At 40.2% G+C, this 13,743-nt stretch overlaps 1 protein-coding gene across 3 annotated transcripts in view; it reads right to left on the bottom strand.

Annotated features, from left to right (window-relative positions):
- LOC147121025 (apoptosis-stimulating of p53 protein 2-like) overlaps positions 1 to 11,189 on the bottom strand; it is a 117,822-nt gene extending 106,633 nt beyond the window's left edge. For 2 of the 3 annotated variants that reach the window (XM_085980326.1, XM_085980329.1), the window contains exon 1: positions 10,661 to 11,189. In XM_085980326.1, the coding sequence (XP_085836452.1) occupies positions 10,661 to 10,687 (27 nt within the window). In that variant the 5' untranslated portion in view covers positions 10,688 to 11,189. The remainder of the gene's footprint in view (positions 1 to 10,660) is intronic. The other variant, XM_085980327.1, reaches the window with a different exon arrangement.
- Positions 11,190 to 13,743: the final 2,554 nt, after the last annotated feature.

Below are 13,743 nucleotides of genomic sequence, written 5' to 3'. Positions count from 1 at the left end.
TGTATTCATTTATTTTCATTCATGACATTAACCTCTTGTTGCTGGCTTCGAATAAACATTTGTTTTTGTACACTTCCATTACAAGATACGTCTCAGAAACAAGATACGTCTCAGAAGCAGTGCAGTATTTTACTGAAGAGACTTTAATGGCTGTACACACAACACAACCACACATTTTAACTGAAGAGATCAGGGCACAGGTTGCATTCGCCCTTGGAATCTGAATACACAGTATTTGCAGTAATTATTTACTGCACAATAGGCATCATGTATATATTGATTTGCAAATCATTTCAATTTGGTTTGAAGAGTTAAAATCCATTCCACTATACACACACAACCATATCTTAATTCATAAAAATTTGATACAACAGATTCAACTTTCATTAAAAAGTTGTTCATTTACCTAGTGATTAACTCAGTTACCTTCTCCCAAGACTGATCTCCCAAGTTTACTGTTCACATGAACAAACACACAGCTGGTAAGAAAACAGGAAGTGATGTTTTGTAGGTGGGGTTATGATAAGAAATAATGTACTTGGGTGAACAATTGCAGGATCACTGTGCTCAGCCACAGGAAAGCCTTTATTTCAAACTGTATCCCAAACTGAAGCTGAACTTCCTTCTACTGGAGTGGTGATGTTATACAGGCTTTGATTGTTTCTCCCTTTCCCAAATAAGGTAGGAAATGAAAAACGAAAAGCCCAGTATGTTCTTAAAAACCGAGGAAAATGGCCATCAACCCACAGTACTGCCAATGCAAAATTGCGTACAAGCCAACGCAACACTGCATACAAGCTATTGATACCCAGAGTAGTTAGGCAATGCTTAAGCATCTTAATACAGATTATGACTAAGCTGTTATTCTTGTACAAATTTTATACTACCACATTAACTACTGTACTGAAAGACAATACAAGACGTGTATACGTTGAGTATAAGCTAGAAAAAAAAGTTCATCCTATTTCAGTTCAGGCACCTATTAACGCCATATAAATTTGATCAGTAAGAGCCCAGATATCGAATTCTCAGGCATTATAGCAATTTTGGAAATAAATTTTTGAACAGTTGCAAATATGTTAACAAACCATACCAAGGCCAGAAGCAATGTACAGGGAATTCTATCTGGCCGAATACAAATAAAACACTTAGCAAACATCACACACCCTGCTTCCTCTCCTACTCCCAAAACACCAAGATGCTTCCCCTGCAATTTATAAAACTTATGTATAGTTATATACATCTTGAAAAGTAAATTAATCACAGTGACCCGAAACACTTTCTCAGAACCGTGGTACAATAAAATGATCAAACTGAGGTACAGTACCCAAAGTAGAAGACGCACACTTTACTCCCATTTCACAACAAGGCTTATATTGCACATTGCACCTTTTGTCAAGAAACTCCGCATACAGTATTATCAAGGTCTCATCATACATAGTGGAATGCCAGTTATTTAAACTATTTAATGGTTTAACAAACAGATGAGCTTTTGCCAAGTTTTACTCATGGGAACAAAATCAGCAGTGTCACTGGCAAATTGTATTGGAAAACAAAAAAGTTATAAACACCTCGAAACCGCTTGGGATCAAGCAACCCAGTTTTAAAAGTGTCGAGTAAAGTAGCTTTGGATCAAGCAAGCCAGTTTTCAAACTGTCAGGAGTAAAGTCGCTATACTCTTTATTCAATAAAGAATAATACAAAATTTGCATAGTTCTACACTATACATTTCACCAAAATTCAAAGAATATTTTCAGTGTAACTGACAATATTTTAATAATAAATAACTTATTCAGCTTCTTTCCATTAATTTAGAACGCGATACCTAGATACAAGAGCGTCCGATCTTTTTTGAACATAGGTTTCCAAACCACAGTACTTGGGTTCCTCCACTATATACAGTGTATACTCCTGATAATTCAGTCAGTTTTGTGCTAAAATATTTGAACTATGCAATAATTTAAATTAAATAAAGAGCACAGTGGGAATTTAGTGCTAAAAATTCAAACTCAGCATCTGAATTAAGAGCAGATTGTATGGCCCATATCTATATAAAATAATCCAGGTGATCAAACCCCTTTGGCATTTCTCTTTCTCCCAACCACACCCCCTCCCGAGAACAAGAAAATCCTGCAAATTCAGCTGCTGAGATAACAAGGCAAACTGATTTTTAACGCTTTAGCCGAGTGGTCACTTTACTGCAGGTTTTACTTCTAGGCAAAGTTATTTTGCATCCCTCTTCACTCCGCCAATCAGATTAACTCTACAATCATCTTTTATTCCTCTGTGGAAGAATTGCAAGGATAAGTTTGTTACTTCAAAATTTCGAGTGTTGCTTTGGCAACTAATAACCTTACACAAAAAGCAGAATTTGTTACACGACCCAAAGGAATGTCAGATTACAATTTATTTTTCTATAACAATGTAAATTCAGATAAAATGTTCACCATGCCCCACTTCAGTAATCATGCCTCATTTTGTTAGCCGTACAACCAGAGGTCTGGGAGTAGCTCACCGAATCACTCTGATTTAGAGAATTATAGACATTAGAAGGGGAAGAGAAAAGGATTTCTGAAAGTATTATGAAATGAAACTGATAGACATCAAGGCTGCTGCTGCTGCAACAGGTGCAACACATGCAAATCAATTTTTGGTATAGGAGTGGAGCCCTTTTTGTATACAAGTTGTATAACTTGTCTATTTGGACAACAAAATGTCTGGACAGCCGAAAGATCTGAACTGAATATTCAATGACTAACACTGGAATAACATAAGGTTAACATCCCATATTCTTGATACCCAGCGACAAAATTCAGAGCCATATATAGCAATATATTTGACTATAGCTCACAAATTCCTGAGTTTCCAACGATGTCGCGATACCACACTGACAAATGATCACCAAGGTAACAAGAAAATACTGATATAATAGCAAAATACTCCGGATGCTGGAAATCTGAAATAACAACAAACCATGTAAGAGAAATTGGACAAATGGGCTTATACTAAAGTAGATATCACTGCTTTTTTTCTACCTCGGTTGTAGCTTATTCATAAGTGTCCAACACAATGTAACCAGCTTTCTGTACATTTGCCTGAGCAAACGAGCAAAATGTGTGTAGTTACTATACTAGCGTGTGTGACTCATCCTTCTAGTTTCATACCAAGTTCATTCAACAAGCCTTTACTCATGTCAATTATAATTAATTTCTCAAATGATTAGCTACTAATGCTATCATCACTGTACTCTTAACTGCAGAAGCCTGTTGTCCATGTGCTCAGGACAACAAACTTTTGTTTCCTTTTCTTTTTAAACAACTTTGTCATGCCTCAGTTTTTGTTTCATAAAATGCTCGAGAATACTCCAGAGCAGAGCACTTTTCAGCACCCGAATAGGCAGCAGCAACAGAATGATTCACGAAGATGGCAGTGGTATAACTCCACCTAAACACGCCGCACTTCTATGGTAGCCAGAAGCCCTGTTACATCTGAATCTTGCAGTCAGTGTGGATTGGAGACTTGATGCAGTAGCAGCTAACAAATGTGAAGTGCTCAGATTTGTACATCAAGTTAATTTTTTGATCATAGTACTACTAGAGTTAATTCATTAGATGTTATCAACATTTTGCAGTACATGAAACATCAATTCTGATTTTCCTCCTCTCATAAAAAGAACACCAATCATTTTAGACTTGACTAAGTTAAGCACATGCTCCCAGATTATCCTGCTTGGTAAGGATCATAAAAATCCAAACAATCCTTGGAAAGGGACGAGGGGAGAGGAACTTTGAACAGAGACACTTGCTCTTCCTCCTTTTGAACCCAGCTAGCTATCCTACCTTTCAAGCACTAGTCAGATTTTGAGATTTGAACTTGGGTCTCAGAAATATATATACACATTACAACACAGAAACAGGACATGCAACCCAACCAGTACAGGTCATCATTTTCCCTCCACGCAAGCAAATAGTTTTAATCACCATTACCCATCCCATTCTATATTCCTTAAATCATTTTTCCTTCATCTACCTATCCAATCTAATCTTGAACATTGACATAGATTCTGCCTCAACTACTAACCCTAGAACTGAATTCCACAGCCTCACAACTCTGGATTTTTTTGCCCTCTGTTCTAAATATCTTGCATTTAATCTTGTGTCTATGGAACCTTGATCTAGACCCCTCAACTACTGGAAACAGTCTGCTTTGATCTACCCACTCATCCTCCCATAATCCTAAACACTTCTATCATATTAGCCCATAATTTGCCATGTTCTAACAAAAAGGCCCCAGTTATTTCCAAGTCTCTCTTCATATTTGTATTACCTCATACCAGGCAGTAACCTAGTGAATGTGTTGTACTCCTTTTAAATCTATAATATCCTCCCTATAGTATGGAGCCCAATACTGCACACAGTACTCGAACTGACGTCTTAAAGTTTTATATAGGCGCAATCATTACGTCTTGTATTTATATTCTGTATCTCGTGATAAAACCTAAAATTCCATTAGCTTTTTTTTTTTTTACAGTCTTATCAACCCGAGGTGCTGCTTTTAATGTCCTATGAACCTGTACCCCAATCCCTCTGCTGTTCCACAGCACCGAGCCTACTACTATTCACAGTATAATTACTGATGTGCTTTTTTAATTAAAATTCATCACCTCAGACTTAATGAAAATGAATTCCATCTGCCACTTTTTAGTCCATTCCCCCACCTTTGAAGCTTCTTTGGTCTTCTAAAGAATTAATTATGCTTCCTATTTTGATAGCATCTGCAAATTTCAACACCACTCCATTTCGGCCTGTATCCAAATCATTGATGTACAGTGAACAGAAGTGGCTCCAGATCTGAACCCTGTGGGACACAACAACCCACTTCCAAACACTCTGAAAAATTGCCCTTAAAATCCTATTTTCTTTTCTCCCTTCAAACCAATTTTTAATCCAGTTTGCTCTCCTCCTCCTAATTCCATATTCCTTAATTTTCTCTAATAATCTCCCATGTGGTACCTTGTCAAAGGCTTTACTGACGTCCATGTACACTACATCACTGCATTTCCATCTACCATGTCTGTCACATACTCAAGAAATCTGAGGTTGGTCAAGCAAAGCCAACCCTTTTGAAATCCATGCTGGCTATTTCAAACTATTTTCTATTTATCTAGATATACATGGTAATTTCATCCTTAGAGATTAACATTTCCCCTACTACAGATGTTAAACTCTTCTTCTTCTCTTAGGCAGTCCCTCGGAACTGAGGATGACTTGCTTCCACATTAAAAATGAATTCTCAGGTGACTGAGGAGTCCAATGTGGGACCTACAGTCTCTGTCGCAGGTGGGGCAGACGGTGAGTGGGGTGCTTGGGTTGAAGTGCGCTCCTTGCGCTTGGCTTCCGCTTGCTCCCGGCGAAGATACTCAAGGTGTTCGGCGCCTTCTCGGATGCTTCTCCTCCACTTTGTGCAGTCTTGGGCCAGGGATTCCCAGGTGTCAGTGGGGATGTTGCACTTTTTCAAGGAGGCTTTGAGGGTGTCCTTGAAGTGTTTCCTCTGCCCACCTGGGGCTCTCTTGCCATGCCAGAGCTCCAAGTAGAGCGCTTGTTTTGGGAGTCTCGTATTGGGCATGCGGACGATGTGACCCGTCCATCGGAGCTGACCAAGCGTGGTCAAAGCTTCGATGCTGGGGATGTTGGCCTGAGCGTTGGTGCGCCTATCCTGCCAATGAATTTGCAGGATCTTGCTGAGGTAGTGTTGGTAGTACCTCCTGTACATGGTCCATGTCTCTGAAGCATACAGCAGGGCGGGTATCACTGCTGCTCTGTCGACCTGGTCTGTAATCACCCAGGTTAACTCTGTCTCCCTTTTTAAAAATGGGTACTATGGTGGCCAGTCTCCAATCCTCCACACTCAATAGAGTTTTGAAATATAATTTCTAGGGCCTCAGCAACTTCCTCCCTCGTCTGCCTTCGGATCCCAAGATATATCCTATTGGGCTCCGATGCTTTGTCTTCCTTTAGTCTAACTAACTTAACCAAAATTTTCCATTTATCCATTTAATATCATTCACCTCACTCTCAACCACTTCAGGATTCAGCACATTTCCAGATATACTTTTTGACGTAAGAATACTACTAGGCACTTGGTCTAAGCGTTAAACAAAGCTTTAATCAACTGTTTTACAACATGGAGGTCTAGTTGTGTCCTTCACTGGTTCCTGTTAAGAATGTCCTGCGCAAGCTGGGCCCATGCCCGAGTATTTATACTCTCCCTGGACAGCGCCACCCGCAGGCCGCTCAGTATTATTTCAGAAGTCTTTCTTTCATGAATGATTGATTCATGTCACTTTTCTTCAATAGAGACGAGACAGATGCATAGTACTTAGTAAATACTTATTTCTGATCATCGACAAATTGGCAATCCTCTCCTCTCGGGGATCCCACCTCACTTTTAGCAATTCTCTTTTTACTGATATATCTGTAAAGTACTTTATTGTTCTTTTTTGAATTTTTTTTCTTATCCCACCTCTTCTCTTATTCTTTAATTTTTTACATTATTCTTAGAGTTTCTAACCTCTTAATTATCCATGACATTCTAAAACTACTCGTAGTTTCCTTCTTGTACAATCTCTTACATAAAAAATCATACTGTTGCTCTACAGACCTGTGCGCCAATTTCTCTTCCCAGGCTCGCCTCAGCTGGTTCGTTCCTCAGCAAAAATCTGCATTAATCCAATCAGGTGTTGGAGATTTTGTGCTGACTTTTCCCTTACTGGTTGAATTTTAAATCTCATCTCAGCTAAGAAACTAGCAACCTAGCTACTGTTCCACTTCGAGAGACTTGACATGATCATAGTAGTTTTTCTTTTCACACACAAAGGACTGGATTTTCATTCAGAAGTCGGGAAGGAGGCGGGACTACAACTTTCGGGTTTTAGTCCCGCCTCCATCGACGTCCAGCCAATCCACGCGATTTTCACTTGATTGACCTTGTTGAGCCTGCCCAGCGGGCTCAGCGGGCCAATTAAGGGCCACCCGGCAACAGGTGACGTCACAGACTGAAATTTCATCTGTCAAGACGTGTTGACAAATGAAATATCAGTGTTTCACAGCTGTTTGAAGCTGTCAAACACTGACAGTCTTACTTCTAGCCTGAGTCCTTCTACGCAGACTCAGTTAGAACTCTCGCCAGCACTGAAAGCTGCAGGCTGTCACTTTTGACAGCTCGCTGCCATTCTGCTTTCAGTGCCGGCTGAATGATGGACTCCCGAAGCCTACAGGAAGAAAGGCTGTAAAGGTAAGTACAGGTAATTTAAACTTCTTTACACACTTTAGGCACACCAAACACACTTACCTTGGCACTTATGCACCCATCACTCACCTGAACACTGACATCTCGACCCCTCCAAGTCCTTCAGCCCAACGGCCCGCCTGCTCTAACCTAGCGTGGTTTGGAGCCATCGGAAATCCCACACTACACCCTTCAAAATAGGGATTAGGCTAAAAACTGCCCGTTAACGAACAGGCAGTTAATTGGCACTAATCCCTTCCCGCCTTGGGTCGGCGGATCCCAGTGCGGGGCAGGTACCTGCCTCCTTTGAAACTTACGTGGAGGCAGGTTTTGGGCGGGATGGTGTCGGGACCCCCGAATTCGAGATTTTAGCCCCCCGCACGCCTAAAAGCCTGCCTCACGGCACACTGAAAATCAAGGCCAAAATATCACAATAATGGCAGAAAGGAGACTCATTCTAGTTGGGGTACAGTTTGACTGATACGAGTCACTCTCAAGTACTCATTGGATAAACTTGCTGAGCCACTGGGCCAAACAAACTTTTAGAATGTTGACAGAGACCAGAAAACAGAGGTTCAATTAAAATTGAAAGGTTGCTGATGAAGGGCATCACAAACGACCACTTGATATGAGGAGGCAGTAAATCGGCAAACTAATAGAAAGCAAAGGATACTAACGAATGGTCACAGTTCTTGTTGGATACATAACTAATGAGTATATTTGCTGATTTAATAGTAAATAGGGAATATCAATGTGCAGTAGAAGATAGCTTTTAAAAATTTGATCAGGACCTGAGAAAGGAGCTAGACAATGGAGTGAGCAGAATGGATAAATAGCCTTTCCTCAGAACTATGTTCTTATAATTAAACTATATTTAGTACTGAGACTGCTGGAACTAAACACACTAGTGTAAGTTTGTCACTTACATTATTCCAAGATTAGTAATCACGGACACTAACTTTGCAGTAAATAAGCCTGAACAGTGGGTCAAAAGTGCGATTTCACAGGATATAGATACAACTTACAGAAAATTCTCCAACTCCACAATGTCAACATATTATTGCTATAAAAACAGTAACATGGCAATCCATTCAGCTTTCAGAAGACAGACATTATCTAGTCTTTAATATATAGAAGGCACTCCATTCCCTGTAACATGCACTGCAACAAAAAACAAAATCCTAAGCGCACATCATATGGCACAAATGCACTTTAGTTCAAATTGTATGACCAGCTCATGTGGATTTTTCATTTATCAATGTCCACAATGACACCTGCTGCTGTCGTCAAAAAAGTTGCCAAAAACAGAATAGAATCACCCCCACTTGCAACATCTTTTATAAATGACTGGCATATTTAGAATAATGTCTGGTAAAGATTATAATCTGAAGTGCCAAATAGAAAAGTAACAGTAAAACAGAACAGCTTAAATTATGGAAGCAAAAGCCATTTCTTTATTCACAGTATTCTTGAAATAGAAACCAAAAATAAGTGGCTAGTGTTTTTATTTTGGCACACAAGTTGCTCTTGCAGATCTTAAATTGACATTTTAAACAATCTCAACATCATCAGGATTTCCACTTTAGGTAAACACACATGTAATAAAATTAAAAGGGCTCTTTCTCTTTTATGTCATTAATTTTATTTTTAAAATTCTGTTGGAACTGTATGTGTCAGTTACATTAGTGGATAGCACTGGTGTAGAACATTTATTGGCCTGTAACGATACAATTTGGATGCTTCAGCTTCCATTTTCCATCATACATACAGCAAAATAAGAAGTCACAATAAACCAATTTCATTTTTTTTTTAGTGAATGCTGATTAAGCTGAATTTCTGAAGCCAGCGAACCCAACATAACAAATCATAGCAGGCGCCACAGATGCAAATTCATTCCAGCTGCACCTTGTACTTCCATTTTAGCAATTTCTGTGGGTCTCCTCAATGATTTAGCACGCACTGCCATGGGTCTATAACACTTACACTACAGCTATTGATCTCAAGACAGCAGATCAGAGTTCTCCCCCAGCAGTTAGATATTTAAAATGATCAAAACAGCTGAGAGGGAGGAATCTGTATTCTCAATATTTAGATCAAGTTAAACCAGGTTTACAAGGTGTCCAGGAAGTCCCCCACCCAATAAATTAGGTTTGACACTGCACTGAATTTATAATCCATGTGGTGTCTAAGACAAGCAGTGGATTAGAAACCACAGTAACCTTTCTGGAAAATCTCACACCACTCCGCTCCAGAGTCACTTTGGGCCCTGACTCTGGATTTACGTTGCAAGTTTAGCATCTGTGCCAAGCCAAAGCCACCATGCACGGAAACTAAACTTTCAATGCAAATGCATCCCAACTTTTAACTCTGTAGGTGCATTGCACGTATATCGAGCATGTTGACAAGTAAAATCTTCCTGTAGAGATCGATACTAAAAGTAGTCAAATCATAAGTTAGTCCCCAGAAAGCTGTTTAGCCTTCATTGCTGCCACCATGTTTTTCTGAATAGTTAAAGTAAATGTAGGACAAGGGTACTGACCTAGTCAATCGTTAAATCAACCCTGTGTTTTTGACCATCTCTACCAATGGCAATTTTGCCCCTCACAGTAATTCCTTTAAGCCAGTAAGTAGCCCAGATATTAATATATACAATGTTTAAACAAAATAGACACAAAATAGGATGTTAACACTAATAATAATTCAACGTCTGATTTTTTTTTTTAAAAAGGGTTGATCCTTTCATAGATGATTTATAAATTACATACATGTGTTAGTTATTTTGATAATCCAAACGTTTTCATACAAAAATCATAGCAAGATCAAGGGCTATGCATATAGTAACATAATCAGAACCACATTTAAAACGTATGCTTGTACAGTAAAGGGGTTGGAGATCTAATTATTGCAGTTTACAAACAGATTTTCTTTCCAAAATTTGGACTACGAAAACAAAAACGACATTCCATTAGAAATGCTACATTAGTTTGATACAGCATGATGCCTAAAGTACTAACTAGCTTGCTTTAAATCAAATGTTTTAACGCAAGTCGCGTTATTTTAATAATTTACGGAATGACAGACGAAAAACACAAAATTCCAAAGAAAAATTGTGGGATTCGTTTGCGTACTTACTTAAATCATTTTTCCACTATTTGCTACAGTATCATGTTAAGAGGAAAAAAAATCTTCAAATGGCGACACACTGTACACAACAATTGAGAAGTTGCAACTTAAAAAAAAAAGTTTGCTCAGTTACAACATACAAAAAAAATTCTCCTGGAGAATTATAACAGAGAATAAATCAACAAATAACATATTACTAGTTACATTTAACAATTATTCTGACATATATATATATTATTTTTAAACTTACTGGCATCATCTTGGGCCCGAACCGCATTTAATCAGGATTTTTGCTCTTCCTATCCTCCTCCGGAAAATAAATGGGTAAATAAATGGGCAAAATGTTGGACGAGAAGTGTGGGTGAAGCCTCTGGAAACCTGTGGTGTGTGTCCGCGGCCTGCTCGACCAGTCTCTCCTCTCTCTCTCCCCCTGGTTACAAAGTTTCGCCTCGCTGCCTGCTCTGCTTATTTCAAATGAGTCGCAATTGTGTTTTTTTTAATAAAGTCGACGGTTTAAACGGCTGCTGTTGCTGGTGGTGTGGCCCGCTTACATATTGTGTGAGGTAGTGACGATGGTGGGTGCTTCAACAGCCCCGTCTCTCCGCTCGCCTGTCTGGCTCTGGGGCACACACACGGCTCCCTCACAACAAACGGCCAAGGCACTGACTCACACTGCCTGACGTCATGGCCGGAAGCGGGTCCGTTCCAATCCCCCATCATCACCGCCAAACACCACCTCATCTTTTTAACACAGGATGTACAGCACGGGAAAACAGGCTCTACGTTCCGACCAGTCCCTGTTATGCTCCACTCCAGCCTCCTCCAACTCTTATCCGCATAACCCTCTCTCTTATTCAGCGTTTCAGCCGGTGGCTCAGTTGGTAAGACACCCTGGTCTCTGAGTCGGAAAGGTGGTGGGTTCACTAGTACTCACTCCAGAGACTTCTCCAGCACACAAAAAAATCTAGGCTGACACTCCAGTGCAGTGCTGAGGGAGTGCTGCACTGTTGGAGGTGCCATCTTTCGGATGAGACGCCAAACCGAGGCCCCGTCTATTCTCTCAGGTGGATGTAAAAGATCCCCTTCCACTATTTCGATGAAACATAGAAACAAGATAGGAGCAGGAGTAGGCCATTCAGCCCCTCGAGCTTCCTCCGCCATTCAATGAGATCATGGCTGATCATCCAAATTCAGTACCCGGTCCCTGCTTTCTCCCCATATCCCTTGATCCCTTTAGCCTTAAGAAATATATGCAACTCCTTCTTGAATATATTTAATGAATTGGTCTCTACTGCCTTCTGTGGCAGAGAATTCCACAGGTTCACCACTCTCTGGGTGAAGAAATTCCTCCTCATCTCTGTCCTAAATGGCTTACCCCTTATCCTTAGACTGTGACCCCTGGTTCTGGACTCCCCGACCATCGGGAACATCCTTCCAGCATCTAGTCTGTCTAGTCCTGTTAGAATTTTATAAGTTTCGATGCGATCCCTTCTCATTCTTTTAAACTCCAGCGAGTACAGACCCAATCTCTCCTCGTACGTCATTCCTGCCATCCCAGGTATCAGGGAAGTTATTCCCGGTGTCCTGGCCAATATTTATCCTTCAATCAGCATAACAAAAACAGATTATCTGGTCATTATCACATTGCTGTTTGTGGGGAGCTTGCTGAGTGCAAATTGGCTGCTGCGTTTCCTACATTACAACAGTGACTCCACTTCAAAAAGTACTTCGGCGAACATTGATCACAACAGTAAGTAGAAGAAAATTCGAGTATTCGGTGTTTCCGCGGGTCTTGAGAAAGTGGATGGCTCCTTTTTCCGTGGAAAAGCTGAAGACCGTGTATAAGGACTATGATATTACATGGTTAGATAATACCAAGTGAAAATGAGGAGTCACTAGATTGCCAATAGGACTGGCGTAAAATAGTTTTTTTTACTATGGGTACCTGTACTGTTAATATTATTGATTTATCTGTAAAATTTACCACTGCATTTATACTGTTAACCCTAAAGCTGGTTTTAAGGCTTTGCTTTATTCCGGCTAATGAATGTAATGGATTTATTATGTAATTGATGAGTTGTAACAAGTATTATCATATTTAAATAAATATATTTGACTCAAAAAAAAAAGTACTTAATTGGCTGTAAAGCACTTTGGGACATCCGGTGGTCGTGAAAGGTGCTATATAAGTGCAAGTCTTTCTTTCTATTCCCTTCTCCCTCATATGCTTATCTCGCCTCCCCTTAAATGCATGCATACTATTCGCTTCAACCACTCCCTGTGGTAGCGAGTTCCACATTCTCGCCACTCTCTGGGTAACGAAGTTTCTTCTGAATTCCCCGTTTGATTTCTTGGTTACTATCTTATATTGATGGCCTCTAGTTTTGCTCTTCCCCACAAGTGGAAACACTCGCTCTGTGTCTACTCTATCAAAACTTTCATAATTTTAAAGACCTGTGTTTGGTCACCCCTCAACCTTTTCAAGAGAAAAGAGACACAGCCTGTTCATCCTTTCCTGATAGGTTTCTGGTATCATCCTTGTAAATCTTTTTTTGCATCCTCTCCAGTGCCTCTATCTCCTTTTAATAATATGGTGACCAGATGAGGAACTTTACAGCCTTCTGGACTCAACGTCCAGTTCAACAATTTCAGACCACAACCTCTGCCCATTTTTTTCAGATGGCAGCTATTGATGATTCTGCTATTCCCATTTACTCCTCTTCTGGACCCATCTTTTGTTTCTTTACTTGTCCCATTACCATCTCTTTGTGCTTTGTACGATCTTACCTTTTGTCATTTAATCTCTCCTGCTTTTCACCCTATCACAGAGCTTCCCTTTTGTTCTTTCCTCCCCCTCCCCCTCAAATCAAATCAGAATTTTTTTTACCGGGGGGTGGTGAAGCACCGTCCGGTGCTCCACCAGTCGTGAAAGGCCTCAAGCGTGCCGGCGGACACCGCCGGCTCCATATCCAGGGACACCCGGGCGTGGACATAGCCGTGGAAGAGAGGCAGGCAGTCAACCCCCTTGACCGCCCGCTACCTGGATCTGTTAATGGCCACTTAAAACCTGTTACATCTCTAACTGCCATGAAAGGTCATCGACCTGAAACGTTAACTCTATCTCCACAGCTGCTGCCTGACCTGCTGAGTCTTTCCAGCATTTTCTGTTTTTATTTATGATCAGCACCCTCCTCGAGCCGGAATGTAAAGCAGCAGCATCACCACAGTGCTTTCTTAACATAGAATGTGGCTTTAATTTTTCTTTAAACATGTGATTTTCATTTTGTTTTAAATCAGTTGCTTTTTAAATAGACAGTACTTGGAAAAATTGTT

Source organism: Somniosus microcephalus, chromosome 3 (assembly GCF_052327205.1).
Source record: "Somniosus microcephalus isolate GS21.2 chromosome 3, FLI_Smic_1.0, whole genome shotgun sequence".
Lineage (NCBI taxonomy): Eukaryota > Metazoa > Chordata > Chondrichthyes > Squaliformes > Somniosidae > Somniosus > Somniosus microcephalus.
The sequence above is the reverse complement of the archived record's forward strand: the minus strand, read 5'-3'. Positions and strand labels throughout refer to the sequence as shown.